The following is a 21,061-nucleotide window of genomic DNA, read 5'->3' as shown; positions in this document are numbered from 1 at the left end:
GAGCAAAAGGAGCATCCATGCCTGTGCACTGCAGTGAGGAAGAAAAATAGATACAATTTTCACATTTCCTCTTGGTGTACATACATCATGGCATCTTCTGAAATAAGCAGAAAGGTATATCCAAATGTTTTACTGACGGCAGGTTTGTTCTCATCAGAAAAAAGCAGCAGCGAGGGGATAAAGTCCTTCATGTTCCCTCAAAAACTGAGTTTGTCCACATTTTCTGATAAAGGGATTCCTTCCATTGGTAGCGGAGGAATTAGAAAAAAGATTGAAACGTGATAATGGGGAAGGTCTTGTGGTTGTGCAAGTGTTATCCAGTTCAGTAGGACAGGAGAGAAAGATGTGTGGGACCTCTGTGCTTCTCTGAAAAATCCACCTTCCTGTTCCATGTCCATCCTAATCTGAGGCACAGCTTTCAATGGATGTCTCAAGACTGAAAGAGATAAGATAAGATAAGATATACTTTATTGAACGCTGTGGGGTGATTTGTCCTCTGCATTTGACCCATCCTAGTTTACTTAGGAGCAATGGGCAGCTGCCTCCCTGTGCTGCGCCCGGGGACCAACTTCAGTTCTGAGGCCAGTGCCTTGGTCAAGGGCACCTGCAGGAGCGCACCTAACATGCATGTCTTTGAGTATGGGAGGAAACCGGAGTACCCGGAGTAAACCCACGCGAACACGGGGAGAACATGCAAACTCCGCACAGAAAGGCCCCAAGCCGAGATTTGAACCCACAACCTTCTTGCTGTGAGGCAACAGTGCTAAACGCTATGCCACCGTGTCCGCCCAGAGACATTTAGTTTTTTTTTTTTTTTAAGTTTGAACTCAGGAACTGCTATAATAGAAACCATTTCCATCAACCATTTTCCTTCACTTATGCAAATTACTGACTGACACCGTGAGTGTACTCTAGGTCGATTTTAGGGTGCACATATGGCATTCCAGCAAAGCATTCCCCAGGTTGGATCATCCATTCACTCTAATGGACAAACCGCAGCACAGGCCAAAAGTATTGGACCACCAGTGGATTCATCTCCCTCCCACCCCTCCACCACACCCACTTTGCAAAACGACTGTATAGACTTCCAATACTTTGTTTAATTGTAATGAAAGCCAAAGGATTTTATTTCAAGGAAAGTTATTTCTGAGAATTATTTTTAATTATAGGAAGAATTTTTTAAAATATTTATACTTTGGTTTTTTATTCAATAAATGTGCATATATTAATTGAATTATTTTCTACCTAAAGTTAAAAAGGAAAATAAAAAACAGGTAGCCTGATTCTTTTGGCTGGTACTGTACAAAGATGTACCCACACGTACAGCGACTGGAGGCCCATTTTCTTGTTTTCAGTAGCTGGCATAGTCACATGTTTTCTTACAGGTTTACGGATCTCTTGTGACCATTTCTGTTCCCTCGCTGTTCTAAGCTCCCTTGTCCTGGCACCCAAGATCTGATGATAGCGCTTACAATTGGCTTATCTTGGGTAAGCCAGCCTGTCCTTGGCTATATTGAGCAAGAAGCTTATTGCAGAAAATGAGATACAGTCATGGACTATCCAAGCCACCCATTATCTATACCCGCTTACTCCTGGTCAGGGTCACGGGGGGTGCTGGAGCATATCCCAGCATGCACTGTGCGAGAGGCAGGAATACACCCTAGACAGGTCGCCAATCTATCACAGGGCACACACACCATTCACTCACACACTCATACCGATGGGCAATTTAGAGTCTCCAATTAGTCTACCTGCATGTCTTTGGACTGTGGGAGGAAACCAGAGTACCTGAAGAAAACCCACGTGGACAACATGCAAACTCCACACAGAAAGGCCCAGGCCGGGATTCGAACCCAGGACCTTCTTGCTGCGACATGACTATTTTCACATTTTGACTATTTTGACAAAATACCCGCTTTGCCATTTCTAGCAGCGAGAGGAAAAGGCTGAAACTGCAAAGATTATTAAACGGTCTTGTTGGGAAATACTTTTTTAAACCTCATGCTCCTTCGTGCTTATGGTGTTTGTGGATGAAATAAGTTTTTCATCTATGCAAATATACATTCATTTTTAATGCTAAATAGAGCATGGTAAGTAAACCATAAAAGGTTAAATTAAATCAAAACAGCTGCATCAGGGACACATTTTTCACTCTCCCTATTTTAACCATGTTCAGTTCATGACCATAACTTCTATCCCCAACCGTAATACTAGAAGCTATTCGTTTTCTGTCAGCATTGTTCTTTGGGTAGTCATGCCATTGCTTCCGTTTCTGCTTTTAAAAATATTTTTGTTTGGGAGGAGCAGGATCAGGGCACCGCATTCACTTCCTGCGTTGCGTATGTGGTCATTACTCACTCCTAACTGCTTCATCACCCTTGTAAAATCACAGGTCTGTACCGTACGTGACCAGACGGTGGCGCTGCTAAAGCCACGAGAGGGCGGCGCTGGGCCTGCAAGTCGCCTTCCTCACCTGATCACAGTGCCAGCCTGGAAACCGTTTGGCTGCTCAGCAGGAAGAATGCTGGTTGAAGTAAGATGGCGGCTTATCCTCTGCAAAAAGAGAACAGCAATGGATTCTGATCACATATACATTTCAGGTACAGCCTTGCACATGCAGAGTGCCAAAGGGGTTATTAGAATTCCCATTCTACTGATAGGGCTCAGTTAATGCACACCACTTTTGAAAATATGCCACAAACTAAGAACCAATTTATGTAATCTTACACAATGTAAGCTCAATGGGAAGAACAAGCAATGTGTAAATCTTTGTTTATATGTACATGTCTTCCAAAATTTAGATCGCCAACTCTTTGGAAAGTAGAGGGTGTGTGCTCTCCAGTTTTATAAATCAATTCGCTAGTTTCTTATTGGGAAATAAATTTCCGCTTCAACAATCAGATCAACATTTCAAGTGAAAATTGGAATTAAAATACAGGAATGGGTGACAGTTTCTTGGCTAAGAGCAGGATACAGGCAATTCCAGAGAAGCATAAAGCTGACCGTTAGCCAGTGATATCTGCATGAGCTCAGGGGCTCTCTCCAAGGTTATGCCTAGCGAGCCCAATGAGTTTAGGCAGATGGGAAGAAAAAGCTTTCATTGGAACATGTAAAATAAAATAGTTTTACTTGATTAATTTACTATAGTCTTCAAGAATGGAGAGTATTTTGGAGAATGAACCCTTGCAAAAAGTGACTGTAGTGCACAAAAATGCTTTGACATTAAAAAGCAGTTCATTGTATGCAGTTTATTATATACTGCATAATTAAAGGTTTTACTTCTCTAGATAATTGTCACTTATTTTAACTCCTTAACAATGCCAGACATAACATCTGCATGGTACCGTATAGTACATTCCACAATGGTGCGGCAGCAAATTTATTGTTATTAACCCAGAAGTGACCGGAATTGCATGCCATGTAAGGCATATTCAGTTAGGAGGTCCTCTGCATCTGTTAACAGAACACTCATCCCTCAGATTAAATTTATGATTCAAGGCTCGGTGCTATTAACTCTTAGAAATTTGTAAGGAGTAAATGCAAAGAGTGGCTGCCACACAGTGACCAGCAACCCCCGAGAGAAAAGTTAAGAGGAAATTAAGAATCAGGTGCTTTTTTTTAGCGAGGAACGGATATTGTTGGACAGGGCCCCAAATTCCAGCATTAGTTTACGGAGGAAGAGATTAGGGGTCAGTTCTACTCACGGGCTGAGGTTTTACCACCTAAGAAGGGCTCCTGCTCCATCATGTCCATGGGGATTTTAATACTGGGAACGTTTTCGTGGTAGGGAAAGTCCGACTGTGGAGGAAATGCATAGAGAGGCTTGAAGAAGCAGTCCCAGCAGACAAAAGGTAGCACATTATGGATCACACAAAGCATAAATGCAGCTTTGTATTATGCATCAGAACAAGCATTACATGAGTGTGTAAGAAATTTGACTTCTCTTTTGGGAATTTGTGTTGTATTCTAATTATTGTACTTCAAACTACAGATAAAAATCAAGTAATGTTCCTGATGCGTCTGAAAAGACTGATGACTTGTAGTTTAAACAGAAACTTTAGACAACTGGGGAATTGTTTGCAATATGCACATCATTTAATAACACCTTTTGATAGCTGTAAAGGGCAAGCCACTGCACCTTTAAGATGTGCTGCTGTTGGCTGAATATAGCCGCGTTTCCACCGCAGGAACTATACCCCGGAACTAGGAACCTTTTGAGGAACTCAGTGCGTTTCCACCGCAGGAACTAGGGTCTAAATTTAGTTCTGGGGGCTTTGTTTTACCCCCCAAAACGTTCCTGCTCGGGGGGTAGTACTTTTTCGAAAGTACAGGAACCTTTTGGGTGGAGCTTGCAGCGCTGAACATTTCTGATTGGTCGAGTACTCGTAGCATTTGTGTTGTATTTATTTTCCGCCATTACCCGCCATGTTTGAAAATATGCAGCGGCAAACCAATTTATTTTCATAATAACTTCAAATCAAACTTGTATGTTATGCGGCGCAGTAGCCTACTTTTGGTTATAGCCTGCCAACGTCTTGGAATTATAACGTGTGCTCTTCTGTTCTTTTCTTGCTTTAGTATTCGTTTTATAAAATGCTAAGCATTCGTGCTGGGACAGCATATTACGTAGGCTACCAAAACATTCAAACGGATTAATTCGGTTGCTGAATATTTTCTTCCGGATTTTCTTTGTTAGCCCGTTGTAATTGACTCAAAACGTTTGATACAGTTATGTGAGGTATGCGGTAGTTCTGCATAATTAACATTGGTGATACAGTACAAGCAAACTGGAAATCACCTTCCGCACTTTTTATCCGGGTAAAATAACAGGTTAATTCTAGTAATCGTACCTTTAGCTTTTTCAGACTGCCGTAATTTTACTCAATTTTACTGCCATTTTTCAATTCCACGAAAAGACCAGGAAGACTATGGACTCATTTATGGTGCATGGTTCGCATCTGGAGGGCACACTTCGCTGCTCGGCTAGCAGTAACTTCGAAGGAAAGCAAACGGTGGCTGTACCACTACTAATTTACATTTTCACGCAAGTCCGAGTTTTCGTTCTATTCTTGTCATTTTGCGATTAGCCTATATGGAATTGACGACGAGAAAGTAATAAAACAGCAAATTGTTTACAACGTGTGCATGTTTTCTGCTGTTAATGAATGTGTTTGAGAGGATATATGAAAATCAATAAATACAAAAGTAACCATATATAGTTATTGTTGGTAACCCGTTGTATATAAGTGGAATAAACCCCTCCGGGCTGTCCCGGTTATTAGAAAATAATGTAGGCTACTTCGGTGGTAGTATGGGGTTACAGAAGAAATCATATGACAGATGGACCGACGACAACGTCAATGGGCTAATTTGCCTAATCTTCGCGGTACTTTAGACCCCGGTGGAAACGCAGACAACCATTGGCTGAAGGAACCTTTTAGTTCCTGGTAAAGTAGTTCCTGGGACTGAAAGTTCCGGGTAATTTTGGTGGAAACACGGCTTATGTAAATTACAAACTGACATTCAAACACAAAAAGAAAAACTCAACAAAATGTCCTTTTTAAAATACCTGCTAAGTAATATAAATTAGTATTGACTTAACAGCTCAATCAATACTGAATAAGTACTCAGATGGAATTAAATCCAGTAGAGACAGTGTACCCCAGGCCTATAAAACACTGGGATGAAGCATAAAATACATTTTTAATTACTTGAGGAATATTTCCTATCCATCAGACAACTCTTTTTATTATGTGCCAATTTATCACTAATTTAGCTACTTTTTAAATTAATTCAACATAGCTACCAACGAAAGGCACTCACATAATCATTTTCACTGTCTATGCTTCCTTTCTTCTTCTTTTTCTTCTCATCCTCCTTCTTCTTCTTGTCCTTCTCAGGAATGACATCATCCAGGTAGCCGAGGTCATCCTGGGAGAATAGGTAATCCATTGCCTTCCTCACCACCACCAGGGCTAAGATCTAGAAAGCCACAGCCGGTAAAACCAAAGATCTTTAAAAAAGGCTCACCTTCACCGTTACTTTCCAGTGAATATTCACCAGCGTGACCGATGTCGCTTATAGTGCCATTCTACAAATGGCGGCTTCAAATGTCACACTTCTTGCCCTTTAGCAAACGCCTGTGATTTAAAATTGAATCATGTCAAAATGTGATTCATATGCATCACAGTTCAGTTATCAGTTATCACCAGCACTTACTAAAAGCAGGCCCGTTTTTAAAAAAAGAAAAGAAAAGAAAAGAATAATCAGTTAAACTACATCAGCTTAAAGATTTACTCAGTCGTTTAACGATGGCAGACCCACCATGACGGGGAAGATGATGGCAGCCACAGTGGACTTGAGGATCCAGAGGAGGGCCAGGCAGAGCACCTGGATGAAGGTGAAGAGGTGGACCCGGCGCAGGGGAACGTGACGCAGGTAGATCAGGTCCGGCTGGTGCTTGGGCGGCATGAGGAGCAGCTTGAGACGGTCCATAAACTAGGAGAGAGGACAGCTTACTAAAACAGCTGCTTTATGGACAACTCTCTTTTATACTACAGGCTAACCGCCACACAGGGATTCCCAAGTTTAATATGCAGGTCTGGATCTCTGTAAAACTGCTTTGTGACAAAAAACAACTGCTAAACAATTACAGTTGAACTTAATTGAATTAATTTTTTGTCCCATCGTTCACAATGTTAGATTATTAAAAACGGTTTTACATGATTGCATTCATTAGATTAAATGTTTATTCATGTATCAATTATGTTCTGTTAAAAATAATGTTTAAATGTTAAAAACGAATTTAATCTTGGCTGTGTTGAGTCATTATGTGTTACTATTATCCATTATCAGTTACTCCTGTGTGATGCCACATGAGTTCATTGCTATAGGGCCGTTGTGTTGAAAACAGTATCATAATCTATACATTCAATTAACTAGGATGTATTCTGGCATAATTTCGATAAAATAGAATTCAAATTGAATTTTTCTTACACCTTCAATATTATCAACCTCACACATGAGCAGACATAACTCACCTGCACACCATTTAGAGAGGCCACACCCATGTAGAGAAAAACTCCATACAGTACAGGCATAGGAATGAACTGGAGGAGAACACAGGGAATAAGGAAACAATCAGAAACTAAGGCATTGTTTATTGTCTTATATATTAACCATATATCATTCATTTTGAGATTATAAAGTTACAGCCCATTATGAATATTTGAAGGAAAACTGCACAAAAAACTTTAAGAAAAAAGAAAAAAGAAAACAAAGACCTCAAAATCATTTCCGAAAATTCATAAAATCATGAGAAGCTCACAATTGCATCATTTCACTTCTGAAAGCTCAATTCCGATGCATTGCTGTTCAAATTCCATCACCTAATCTGTACACTAGGGGGCAGGCAACAACTACATTAGAAGTTTTTTTCCGAAGACCTCTCTGCAATTCAGACTGGATGTGAGTGTTCGTGTTCGGTAGACTTGATAACCTACAGTGAACCTTCCTTCCTCAGATACATTATAGCACCTTCAATCTATTATAGAAAATATTTTGACAAAAAAAAAATAATGCTATTGTACTGTACAAGCATGACTAAATGTAAAAAAATGTAAAAATGTAAAAATGTAAACAATGTAAAATCCTGAAACTAAACATCATTGAGAGAAAATGATGTTATACCTTGAGAACTGGAGCCATGAAAACGGATAATCCAGTGAGAAGAAAGACGACGATACCAGTGACCCTTTGCTCCCTGTGGAAAAAGCAACATTGAGTACCTCCACCAATTCAAAATCTACAGCAATTCATACAGTAGAAGAGATAAGCATGGAGCCTATACTTTTAAAAAGACTGGATCATTTTGCTCAGACCAATATTGGCTTTCAGATACATTATCATGGGGAAACATACAGTTAGAGATCTCTCTGCTTTGCAAACAAGGCATTACACAGCAGGTGAGATTAAACTTCTTTAAACTTTTGTGAGATTAAACTTTTGTAATTTGGCAGTTATAACAACACTATTCTGTGAAAAAAAACCTGTACAGTGTTGAAGAACTCCTGACTTTGGACAGCACACACTGAGAAATGTTTAGAGTTTCAGAAACTTAATGTTGGTTAATTTAAAAACCAGTCTGTGAATCAGTGTTGCATGGTTGAACAGTTCTTCCACAGTATCACACCCTGACAGCCTTATTTGAAAAATGGTTCCTTTTTTGTACTGCTTCCTCTATAAAATGCGTTTCATTGTGCATTTTCTGTACACAAGAGCGATGTATCCAAGGTTCTACGCGTCACTGATCTGCATCTTCACAAGGGGCAGTGCTAGCACACTCCTGGCGTGCGTACGTCCTGCGTAAAATGTACGTCTGTGGCTGGTCCCAAAAAACAATGCAAAGCTTCAGCAAGAAGGGAGGTGGCCAACACTAACACGGTGGCTGCAAATGTTACTCTTGGCCGTCCTGTACTTGCGCACAAAACAGGCACCAGAAGTGAGATATGCCACTACTTTGCTTAAAGAGCTAACAAGGGAACACCCAGGAACACCCCTAAAATTACAGTCCAAGGGACACACGTCCAGCTTAGCAAAGCATTTGAGTGGCAGGCCCTCAAGGAGTGCAAGGAGTTGGAAAGAGGTTAACCAGAAGTAGAATGGTCTGACATCACACAAGGTGATTCCATGATGACAATCAATCATCATCAATCCTTCAGTGAGGGAAAACAAAAGTATTTGCACTCATTCATGAAGATAAGTCCAAGTCCTCATCCTGTCATTGGTGACTTGCCACACCATCATAATCTTGTAATACCAATTCAATCCCATGATGCACTATAGTGTTCCGATCAACGTCCTTTGTGTAACGCTTTATGCTGCATGTTCTCAATGGTGTTGTTCAGAATCGTGATACTTGCACAGGTATTGCCACCAAAATCAACATTTTGGTTATCATGACAGCACTAGTGTGAATGCCTGCCAGTTGGAAGTAATGCACACACTATACCTCACTCCTAAAAACTTGGGCTGCTCCCCAGGAGCCGACGTTTCCGTTTCCATCTTCAAACCATCGATGTGGGCGATGGAGATGACGGTGGCGGCCACATACCAGGGCAAGCCCATGAAGGAGCAGATGACCATGAGAACGGCAACCCAGAACAGGTCCAGGTGGTAGCCAGCACCTTTCTGTGTGAGGGGGCAGACACAGTGTTTCACAGCACATGAGATCAATGCTTCCCCCTTTTAAATGTGTCTGTCCTTTTCAGTCAGAGAAATGGATAAGGTACTTACAGTATGAAAAAAAAATCCAGTTTAATGTTTTATACAATTAATTGAAAGGACGGTAATACGCCTCAATTACTTATTTTAATTTAGATCTGCTATATTTAGAATCTAAATATAGCAGTTGGCGTGCTTCACAATGTGCCGTCTTGTCATACAAGAATTTCTTGTATCCCAGGAAACATAAATTAGCCAGTTGACCCACCTTGAGCTTGTGTTCCTTCCTGTTGACGATGACAGCCGTGATCTGCTGGTCCATGAAGACCAGGATGGTCACGAGCAGAGCGGGGAGAGCAGAGGCCAGGTACACCCACCAGGGGTTACCTCCAAACGGGGGGACAAACCAGCCCCTGAGTGGGCTTGTTGGCTGGAAAACACGGGTGGGAATTGAGGCATGAGGCACCCAACATGCTTTCACACATATACCGTGGAGGATCTCACATGGGCTAAATATAAAAGGTGTATTAATTAACACTACTTTCACAAAAAAGCATCTTTCCATTCAAGAAATAATCATCTACAGTACATCCTGAACAATACTAATTAGTGTTCTCTCATAAATATACCTTGGCTCACAAAGTTACCTTTTAAGTTTCCTTTTGGGATTGAATTCAGAAGTTTGTTTTCCACTATTCTCATGTTTAGTTTCATTACAACTGCTTTTACTTTAATTTCTTTTCTTTTTTTCAACTGCAGGGTTTAACATTGCTTTTCACAGGAAAACATTCTTCCATGGTGAAGTAACTTCCACAGCAAAGAGCACAAAAAAGGCCAGGGCTTGCACTCTGCACTCAAATTTATATTTGATAAAAATGCATGAAAGCAGTAGAGTGTGTGTACGTGTGTGATGTGTGTATTAAATTAATCATTACCTTGAATTCACTTGGCACAAGAAGCTTAGGTGTGTTCACTCCCACCAGTGCATCCACACCACAGAAAATCAAAATGGCCAAGATAATAGCAAAATCACTGATCAGTTTCCTCACCTGCAAGCAGAAAACATACGCATTGAGTCTACACCCATTATCAGAGTGTGTAATGGATACATGCCTTCTTCTTTAGCAAAACACTCACACAACGCTGCACAGTGGGTAAGAACCATGTATAATAGGGCTCATAAGAAACATGCTACATTTCTGTGAAGTTCACAAACTCATAGGAGCCCCACAGCAAATCAACAGAGTTGACTCCATCTTCACACATTAGGCTTCACACATTAATGTTAGAGTTAATGTCAATGACTCTCATCCAAGGCTTTGAAAGGATGAAATGCGACAGATGGGCGTGGCTGCGGTGGCTTACGGTGGTGGGGAAGAAGCGGCTGGTCTTGAACTTCTTCAGACACATGGAGCAGGCGTAGGTGCCCAGGAACAGGATGAAGGAGGTCAGCGTGATGTCAGGGACGAAGCCACAGGCCTCCCCTACCAGTTGCCCTCCATACTGTTCACACTGTGACACCGTCAGTGACGACCAGGTGGCGTTCATGGGCTAGGACACAGACGCACAGACGCTCGTCAGTACACCACGCCAAAGCGAAGCTAAAATTCCCCTTATAATCGTGTGTTCTTGCTATAGCCATGTGGCCAGTCTGTAAACCAACTGGCTAGATAATAACAACCGCAATAATAATAATAATAATAATAATAATAATAATAATAATAATAATGAATGTGTATGAGAAGCTTGCTTCAGATGCATGTTTTTCTCTTTTTAAAAATTATCGAATAAAATCAATCAATCAATCAACAGCAATAATAATAATAATAAGCAGTTACACATATGTATGGAACTGAGCCGTGCTCTATGAACACAAACAAAGAAAAGAATGAAGGAGTGAAAAGAAAATGGACAAAGCTGGGTCCTGTGGATAACAACATCTTTCATGTGGCCCTTCAGCACAGCTGTAACATTAACCGCTCCGCTACATGAAAAGGTTCCCATTGAAAGAGCAGGCATTGTCTGTTTGGCCTGGCATTTCTATGGGGGCGATGGCTGGGACCCCCAGTATGACATGTTCATAATTGGGAGAGGGGAGCAGAGGATGACAATCGAGCAGGGATGAGGTCAAATTTGTGTGACGTAAGTTCTGCAGGTAAATGGCCCACAGGTAACCTTTCCACTGGGTGCTCCTTCCAGCCATAACCAGGAAGCACAGTAAAAAAATATATATATTGATTCCTTGCCAAGACATAGACAATGGGGAGGCAGACAAAAGTAAACGTTCTTTAAAAAATAAATAGGATTCCTTTTTTGAACTGTGTTTGGTCATTATATTTGAATGTCACTAGAATGAGAAAGAGCTGTAGCATTGTAAAGGGACACTGTACAGTACAACCACGTTCATGAACAAAGCTGTTCTTATGTACGTGGATGAAATGTGAATCTTTTAAACACAGAATAAAATAAAATTACCAGATCCGTAGAGTTTGTCATCCAGTTGGACCCGTCAAATGAACTGCTCTCGAGTCCAGAGTCATTTCCTGTGTGAGACCATTCATAAAATGTGAGTCTAATCAAATATGTCCATTTCACTTCCAACTTTAGCAATGACAATGCATACTAAACACACATTCACGAATACAATAGGATTATTTTACAGGCAACACACCCTGAACATAATAAATGTGTAATGGTGTGTTAGTCAGCAGGGTCCTAGGCCCATTTGGCAAAGATCCACATCTGGACATGTCTCCACACCTGGACCAAGCTCAAAGCTATCAGAACATAACACCATTCTGCTGACTATAAAGTATGCCAAAAGTTTAATTACATTACATTACAGGCATTTAGCAGACGCTCTTATGCAGAGCGACTTACACAACTTTTACATAGCATTTTACATAGTATACATTTATACAGCTGGATATATACTGAAGCAATGCAGGTTAAGTACCTTGCTCAAGGGTACAACGGCAGTGTCCAACCCAGGAATCGAACCTGTGACCTTTCGGTTACAAGTCCAGTTCCTTACCCACTGTGCTACACTGCCGCTAGCCTAGCCTTATCAAGAAACCTAGAGTGCAGATCTTTCATGTATGTAGTTATGCAATTATTTCCATCAGTGCATTTTAAAATCCCAGTACAATCCATGTCAATTTCAGTCCCAAGTGAATTTGAAAGACACTGCGCATAAAACTCATTCGACTGCACAAGTTCTTCTGCATTATTAGCTGCTTGGGATATAATGCAATGCAAATGTGAAAGGTGGATTAATTGGCTGAGGTGATTTTAAAAGGATATAAATGTGTACCATAAGCATGTTTTATCAATAGCCAATAAATAAATAAATGCAGGAATTTTTTTTACATACATTTATAAAACATTGCAGCAAAGTCATAGAACGCTCGATTTCTGCAGTTTTACCACCACAGCTTTACTTAGGGGGCAGCCAAGAAAGGTCTGATGATTCATAGCAGATGCACAGCCGGATGCTAACTCTTGTAATTCTCCACCACAAAAGATAAGCCACTGCCCTTGAATTGTCTGAATTGCTCCATCTCCACTTTTTTGTCACAGCATTCCTGCCAAGTTACCAATTAAACACAAACAAATGTTGTGAGAAAGCAAACAGTGGCATTTTCCAGCCGCGCGCATGCTGATGTCATTTAAACGATCTTGATTTCTCAATGTCACACCGGCTTGCTCGATTTGGAGCGGCGATGGGCGGAGTCATACGCGTAAAAAAGTACGCGCAACATTGGAGCTTCTCCAGCCATTATTTTCACTCGGAACATTCAAGGTTCTAAAATCACTGCCCTCACCTCATCACGCCCTCGGTTTCCTTGAGCGAGGAGTGAATGCAACTCCTGTGCGAGTTTCGTTCTGGTTACACTTTATCAGATGGTGAACGCCCTCCTCACACAGACTAACAACGGATACTGCGTGAGTTCTGACTAATTCAGACCGAACCTTACCGAATGGGGGAGGCGTGCAGCGGCAGCTGTACTGCGTCACGTAGTCCAGGCGAAAGTCAGGATTGATGGGGTTTTTCTGGGCCAGATTGATCATCTTCTTGAAGGCGTCGTAGATGAAGATGAAGCTGATGAGGGCAGAGAAGCCCTCTTCGGTGAAGCGGGTGAAGTACTGGACCAGGAAGCTGGCGTCCGTAGCGACCAGAACCAGGCAGAAGAAGGCCGACCAGAGGCCGATCCACAGCCTGAACTCCAAGTAGTCAAAGCTGTTGTCCCTGAGAAGGCAGGATATGGAGATGGTGTTATTAAGGGCAAGTATCGTCGCTCTGGATAAGAGCGTCTGCTAAATGGCTGTTATGTATCGGTTATATAGTGCCCAGAACAGAAGGAATGCAGTGCTTGTAAAAGCATAATTTACTGATAAGTGTCCCATCAGCCATTAGCCAGCATGCTTTGCAAAACAGGTTTGGCGGGCTAAAACCTATACTGTACAAGCATGGCCTTACATATCTGTTTGCACATACTTACCCATACATCTACGGTATAAATGCAAACTACATTTAGGTGACAAAACTGATGAACCACTCACTTCAGTTTTAGGTCATATTACTTTGAAACAGAATTACAGTGTACAAAAAAAATCTATTTCCCTTTAAAAATAAAAATAAAGTTTTCTTGTACAAATGGTACATTTTTCTTTACTACCACTTGCCATTGAATTTCAGTATTATGCTCATCATTACTCCAAAGAACATATAGCAGGTAATTGAATCATCCACGCCAAAGCAACTATGATATACAATGGACTTCTAAAGTTACACCCCCTCTCACCAAGCTGGCTGATCAGATATAGGGGGTTCATAGAGTCATTGGGAATGTACGCCGTCAGAACATTCCATTATTGCAAGGTCTGGCTGCAGAGTAAAGCAGCGGAGCATTTCCGCAACTTTGTGTGCGGATTAGCTGTGCCGCACACAGGTGACTGACTGGTTTGGCATGCTCTGGTGAGGGCACAGATCTTTCCAAGCCCTTGTCGGATCCAGAGGGGAAACTCTATACAGAGAACTGCGCAAGCGTTTGCCGTGGGAAACAAAAAGTATATTGTTCGTTCTAGTGTTCATTTAATCGTAGCCTCTCTCCACATTCTACAATCCTCCACCCTCCACCCCCCCACCCCCACCCCACCCCACCCCACCCACCCAATTACATTTTAACATAAGTGTTCAGTGAACCATACAGTCTAAAACATTGATGTTTTATTAGTTAATGCTCTTAGTACATTCAGTACTACAGAGCACAGCATTGAGTTGAGGTGTGTTATGTAAGTATCAGCATTGACAAGTTGCTGTAATAATTAATGTCAATTATTCATAGTGGAACAAGCCGAGTTCAGCCTGAGGTAATGTTAGACTTCCATAGCATCGAGCGAGAAAGGGATCCACAACGCATCATGAATCGAGTCATTCATATATGGCTTTGCTCTCAACTTCTCAGCTGCTAATGTTACAATAGTGCATGTGTAGCTAATGGAAGGTGAGCTGCTTTTCAGTGAGGCCATTTTTTTTTTTTTTGAGATTCAGAAAATGTGACTGGCTCATGCTGCTATCACCTGTGGATACCTGCTGTACCGCAGCTTGGTGTCCACAATCACAATTAATGTAACAGAGTGCCTGCACACGTACATTACTTTATTACTGGCAACTTACCGACGAGAAACATTTGGCAAGTCGCTTTTGCTAAAAACAAAATCTTGCAAGATGGCCGAACTGCGCGTTGTGAAAAGGAAGGAAGGCGCGAAACCCACTTGCTGAAATTAAAGAGCAGCCTCTCGAAGACGAGCACGGGTCCCGTGCTGCTGAGGATGGTGAGGGGCTGGCCCGCCAGCAGGCAAAAGACCGCCCCGGTGATGGCGGTGCCCAGGAAGCTCTCCAGCACGCCCTGGGAGAGAGAGAGAGAGAGAGAGAGAGAGAGAGAGAGGCGCGGACGCATGAGCGCCGAGGGGCCATATATTCGGGGCCTCTCTGAGGAGCGAGCGTGCCCCCGGTGACCCGTGTCGTCCTGCGGCTTCCTGCTCAACAGGAAAGCGAGGGCCAAGACATCCAGGGGTGCAGCACGAAATTCTGGGCCCAGTACATGTGCGGTCTCTGTGGGCCCCCCATTCCTCTCTTGATCCATGTCTCGCACGCATCATTCCAGGCTTTTCGAGGGCCCTCCCCCCCCCATTCGGGCCCTGCGTAGTCAGACCCCCACTTCCCCCGCCCCCCCGCCCCCCCCCCCCCCCCACCCCCCACTACGACGCCCCTGAGGACATCTGTTCTCCACAGTGACATTTTCTCCAGCTAAGGCTTCGAAATTGACGTATGCCAGCCACACATGCCCCATCATTTATGTTTTGTTTTTAATAGTGAATATGTCAACAAATTATGAACGTGTGTAATTGTAAGTAATGTCATTATTTGAGTTATTTGAGTGTTTTTAAACATGCAAAATAACACACGGACAGCAAATCAGAATCAGTGACTCAAGAATGACATCCTAGTATGTTATTTAAATGTATTTGTTCATGATTTTTCTTATAAATACATTTCTCAATTTATCTTTATTACTTATTCAGAAAAGATTTTCTAAAATTTATAAACAGTGCAGTTGCTACCACAGACCAAAGACTAATGAGGAACAAACTTCACAACAGTTTGACAGTAGTAATAGGATTTTAAAACAATACAATAAAGTCGTGTAATACAACATTCCTCCTAAGGTTTCTTCTCTTGGAATGATTGCATCAAAAATATTTAAATGCAATACATTTTCAGATTTCAGGTATGAACAAACAGATGTCCTCTTTGATTATACTATACTGAATTTTACCAAATACTGAATTTTACTGAAATTTAAACCAGATTTACTGTATAATAACATGAATTTATATTTTAATAATATTTAAAAGTTTTTATTCAATTCTCCTAATTATTTGCCATCTATCCAGAAGCTTTTCAACATTGTTAAAAAGGATTTCTCCTGTTGCACCTCCCGTGGAAATGTTGGTCCACCTGGCAACAATCTGTGACAAGGACTTCTTTCTAATCAGGATCTGTGGGTATTTATAACCCTTAAATCCACTGTAACTGCTACTCATAGGTGCAGCACTGCTCTTATAATAAGGTCAGCTGCACAAGGAAAGGCTATCATTCCACTGCACAGAGCCACTCCAAATTTGAGGAGTTAACACTTGCAGGGTACTTCAGGCTAAAAGGAAAAAGAAAACTGACATTCTAGGGCAGGGGTTCTCAAATGCAGTACTAAGGTACCACCTGTATTTCCTGGTGGTTGTAACACCCAATCTTGAAGAACTAAATATGTGTTTTGTGCAAACTAATCTTGTGCTGTTTTCCATGTTTTCCCCTTCAGTCATATCAATCCAATGTAATTTCAGAAACCAGGTGCATTAGCAATTAGGGCTCTAATGACTCACCCTAAAGTATATAAATGAATTAACCGAGAGAACAAGATAACAATGAGCCATATATTAGACACAGTTTTTTGCTTTTTGAAATATGAAAGTATAAACTGAAATATGAAGAAAGCACTCCTGCTTCTGAAACTGAACGGTGAAATGTACACGCGATGTCTCAGGACAAACCTGTCACACAAGCCGTAGGGCAGGGATCAGCAACTCGCGGTCCCCGAGGGCCGAGAACTGCTGGTTTTCCACCCTCCCTTTGCCTGGGAGTCAGGTGTGAAGGCAGTCTGGCCAATCAGTACCACTAATTACCCGGGAGAAAAGAAAACCAGGGCTGGATTTGGATTCAAGGGCCAGAGTTGATGATCCCTGCCGTAAGGGGGGGGGGGGGATGGGTCACAATCCAACGTTAACCAGTATAAACTAAGAGAAACTCACCTGCATGTTCTCCGTTGCATCGCCGAGCAGACCCCCGAACGTGATGGCGTTGGTGACCGTCCCGAGATAAATGAACAAAATCGTTGACAGAGACTGAATGTGTAGTGCGTCCAAGAAGTCACTGCAGAAAAACGGGGCTTTTCTTTTGATGTCCAGAATGAGGCCTCCACAGAACCTGATGGGAAAACACACGCTTCAGCAAACTGTAGATAATAAATTGCGCATCATTGCACTGGTGGATGAGATACTTGTATCAGTGCGACCATTAAAGTTGACTTTACATTTCTACCCTCTCCAGAACATACCCTTGTAATTCATCTATACTTTATCTAAAACTACTGGGAAGCCACTTCAGTGTCGATTACACAATCCCGCCAATGTAAGCGATGTCGATGAGTCAGTGAATTCACAGGATGTGACCTCAGCAATCACTGTTGTGACTTCTTTGAAAGAGACGGCCTGATGCGCGTACACATTTCACCAGCGTCGCCTGCGTGTGCCTCTCAGCGCAGTGAATGGCGCCGCTCCCTGCATTACATTACATTACATTACAGGCATTTAGCAGACGCTCTTATCCAGAGCGACTTACACAACTTTTACATAGCATTTTTACATTGAATCCATTTATACAGCTGGATATATACTGAAGCAATTTTGGTTAAGTACCTTGCTCAAGGGTACAACGGCAGTGTCCTATCCGGGAATCGAACCTGCGACCTTTCGGTTACAAGCCTAGTTCCTTACCCACTGTGCTACACTCCGTCCCTGCGAGCTGTGATTACGCGCATGTTTAACGAGCTCGTTCAGGGGGGGTCGCCCGCGCACGAGTGAACAGGCCCCACCTCCCAGTCCGCTGTAGCTCCTCGCCGACGTGGTGGCCGCCTCCCCCTCCTCCGTGGCCCCCGTCTTGGGGCGCGTCCCCATTCATCTGGACACCTTCGCCCCCAGCGTACATGTTCTTCCTGCCCACAGTTAGTAAAGTTTATATGAAACATTATCAAAAAAGGACATCTACCACACACATCAACAGATTGGAAGGCCACAGTAAGATCATGTGCAATATGGGTTTCAGTTCTATTAGGACTTATTCAAATAAAGATTGAATGAAGGAAAAAACCCAATAAATACTCAAGAGTTATTTCCAAAGGCATAAAAGAGCCATACTTTGGCTGTAGTCCTAACCTGTAAAAGACTCGCCCTTGCTCACTTACACTGGCGACCATCACTGGTGGGAATCAGTTTAGAATGCAGAAGTTGTTCATTCACTTATACTGAGAGTGGCCCAATTTGTAAATGTTAATAGAAATATGCTAAATTAGACCCCCCTCGAAGATTTTTGCGCATGCAAAAGAATGCACAAAACTTCAGACTTCATGCAGTGAAATTGCATCCTTGGTTATGCTATTCTCAGAAATATATTTTAGACTGATTATTCAAGTTAATATAATTAACAAAATTAGCGTTAGCGTTATATAAAGTTGGGCCTGGGGAAGACATCACTCTTGGATTACTGCCGTACACAAACTTGTGAAATGGCTTGTATTAGTGAGCTGACTATATACATAGGTTGATGTCTATGTCAGTAATAGGAGAATAGTAAATATTTTTACATTATAAACATTAATGACACTTGTTTGATATGTGGCAGTAATATTTTTCATTATTATTCATAATAATTGAATATAAGACAAGTTCACATACAGCAAACATCTTACAGTACAAAGACATCTTCTACCCATTATGGCACACGATAAGTCAAAGGAACTGCACGGCCAAACACATAGAACTGCAAATCTGGCCAATAACAACGTTCATAACGTTCTTGAACTTGAGGTCACTGTTATGGATACATTAATTCCACTAGGACACGGTTCTCCTGACCTTTTGTCCGGGGAAGGCAGGGACTTCGGAGGCTCTATCCGGATTTCTGGGTCCCATTCTCCAGGGGGCAGGACAATGACCTCATCCAAAAACTCATCTATGCCAGCAAGTAGGTCCTGCCTATTCTTAGCCTTGTATGCAATGTCATGGAAAACCTATGTACAGCAAACACAGACTTACCAAGTTGCACAGCGTACACAAGATCGAAGTAAGATACTGCAAAATTATTACGATTAATGCTTTTGGGATACAGTTCAAAATGCAAGCAAATTAATCTTGCCAAGTTTCTTTAAAATCAAGAACATTTCAAATTTTCATTTCACATTTTCATTTCTTTAAATTCAAGAACAGGCCAAAAAAACACAAATGATCAATCATCAAGATTTGAATTGTTACAAATTAATAACACATTCAAAACCTTCCACAAATAAAATCTGCATAAACACATCTACACTGTGGGATTGCTGATGCAGTGCATAGGATTATATTGGAGGCCCTATATTCTAAGGCAGCTATTTATTAAAAAATAAATAAATAATGTTTTTAAAAAGTCTAAAGAGGATTTTCTGTAAATTGATACACATTGGACATCCTTTAATTACGCACTTGGCTCTTAATATGGTTTGGCATTCTGAGAAAACCAGAGGGTAATACGATACAAGAGATACTGCTTAATCCTAAATTTCAATAGAGAGGATATCTTGTCAAAAAAAAAATGAAAGCATGCAGTTATTTTACCTGCGTGAGATTAGCAGCTTTCTAAACCCAGATGGGGTAATAATAACACTGGAGCACAAGAGCAGGATCAAGAAGAGATCTTTTTAACTTTTAACTGATAAGTTTTATTTCCATAGGAATATGAAATTTAAGTCCTTAAAGGACCAGTGGGAAAGGGGACAACTGTAAGTGTTCCTTACTTCATCAGACATGAGGGTGGCAATCGCTCGTCCTATTTCATGGTAGGACTTTGCCTTTCCTTTGGGTCCAAGCAGGACAAACAAGAACCTGATGATAAAAGGCAGAATTATACTCAGAAAGGGTGGAATTGACAGTGGCATGGGTACAGCTCCTGATTATTCACAAAAACATACTAGCATCTTGCAGCCTCACTGAATGTTGAAGTTTGAAAACAAACAACCATTTATGAGCCTGGAAAACCAGTGTAACCATAACATTTGTGCAAATATGTTCAGAATGAAATTACATGTACCGTATATCTACATACAAGATAGACCAATCCCAACAATCTGGGAATGAGGAGTTGAACAGGAATATGGAGCACGTATACTTTTTCACGTGCTGTTTGGATGCTTCGATGTTCTACTACCTGGTCGGCACAGGGACTTCAGTCAGGGCTCCCAGCATGACGGCTTGCTGGAGGCGGACAAACGCCACAAAAGGACTGTCCAGGAAGTCGACTTCGCCCACCAGGACGTTGGAGGCCTCCGCGTCACGAGGCAGCTTCTTCATGAACTTATTCTTCAGCTGGAGACATGACAGGAATGAGGAAGCCATGGCAACCGCATTTTATTAAAATCCAACGACGTGACATTACATGCAGCCAATGCGTCATTAGGTTACGCAATTCATGACCGTGAATTTACTGCTGACAAGTTAATTTAGAGGCTGAGGCAAGACAAAATGACATACTGACCACAATGAAAAAGTCAAAGATTTTCCAAAAGGCACGAAAAGACAAATTGCAATACAGGAATAGTGCTAGTGGTGCTTTAAAAGTATTTGAGCCTTTTTCTTGTAAAACACTTTAACCCTGCATATTTCCCTAACTGGAAATTAAAACCCATAGTAATCTCTACATAGAATCTTTATTCTGAATGCTTTCCAAGTCCTTCATTCATCTTCATTGACAAATTATCATGGAATTCTTCAGTTTTGACGAAAGATAAATAATTCTAAATAACACAACATATACATCATTAGGAGAAAACATCAAAGCTTAAAAGGCTATTCATAGAGAAAGGTGATGAATCATTTCCTCAGAGAACTAGAAATCAGTGTTTATTTATGCAAAGTGTTCTGAAAAGGAAATCCCATTTAACAAGTGACTTGCTATCAGTAACGTAGG

At 41.5% G+C, this 21,061-nt stretch overlaps 1 protein-coding gene across 1 annotated transcript in view; it reads right to left on the bottom strand.

The window, feature by feature from the left end:
• Window positions 1-236: 236 nt before the first annotated feature.
• LOC118212651 (electrogenic sodium bicarbonate cotransporter 1-like) overlaps window positions 237-21,061 on the bottom strand; it is a 47,843-nt gene continuing 27,018 nt past the window's right edge. Inside the window, exons 8-26 of the mRNA XM_035390797.1 lie at window positions 20,303-20,460; window positions 19,893-19,980; window positions 18,976-19,130; window positions 17,937-18,056; window positions 17,095-17,269; window positions 15,001-15,134; window positions 13,200-13,471; window positions 11,698-11,765; window positions 10,588-10,773; window positions 10,158-10,271; window positions 9,491-9,652; window positions 9,011-9,189; window positions 7,690-7,762; window positions 7,041-7,109; window positions 6,325-6,498; window positions 5,824-5,982; window positions 3,705-3,798; window positions 2,474-2,553; window positions 237-436 (exon numbers count right to left, since the gene is read on the bottom strand). Of these exons, the coding sequence (XP_035246688.1) occupies window positions 2,510-2,553; window positions 3,705-3,798; window positions 5,824-5,982; window positions 6,325-6,498; window positions 7,041-7,109; window positions 7,690-7,762; window positions 9,011-9,189; window positions 9,491-9,652; window positions 10,158-10,271; window positions 10,588-10,773; window positions 11,698-11,765; window positions 13,200-13,471; window positions 15,001-15,134; window positions 17,095-17,269; window positions 17,937-18,056; window positions 18,976-19,130; window positions 19,893-19,980; window positions 20,303-20,460 (2,424 nt within the window). The 3' untranslated portion in view covers window positions 237-436; window positions 2,474-2,509. The remainder of the gene's footprint in view (window positions 437-2,473; window positions 2,554-3,704; window positions 3,799-5,823; window positions 5,983-6,324; window positions 6,499-7,040; window positions 7,110-7,689; window positions 7,763-9,010; window positions 9,190-9,490; window positions 9,653-10,157; window positions 10,272-10,587; window positions 10,774-11,697; window positions 11,766-13,199; window positions 13,472-15,000; window positions 15,135-17,094; window positions 17,270-17,936; window positions 18,057-18,975; window positions 19,131-19,892; window positions 19,981-20,302; window positions 20,461-21,061) is intronic.

This window comes from Anguilla anguilla, chromosome 14, assembly GCF_013347855.1.
Source record: "Anguilla anguilla isolate fAngAng1 chromosome 14, fAngAng1.pri, whole genome shotgun sequence".
Taxonomy (NCBI): domain Eukaryota; kingdom Metazoa; phylum Chordata; class Actinopteri; order Anguilliformes; family Anguillidae; genus Anguilla; species Anguilla anguilla.
Note: the sequence above shows the minus strand (reverse complement) of the source record. Positions and strands in the feature narration are given on the sequence as shown.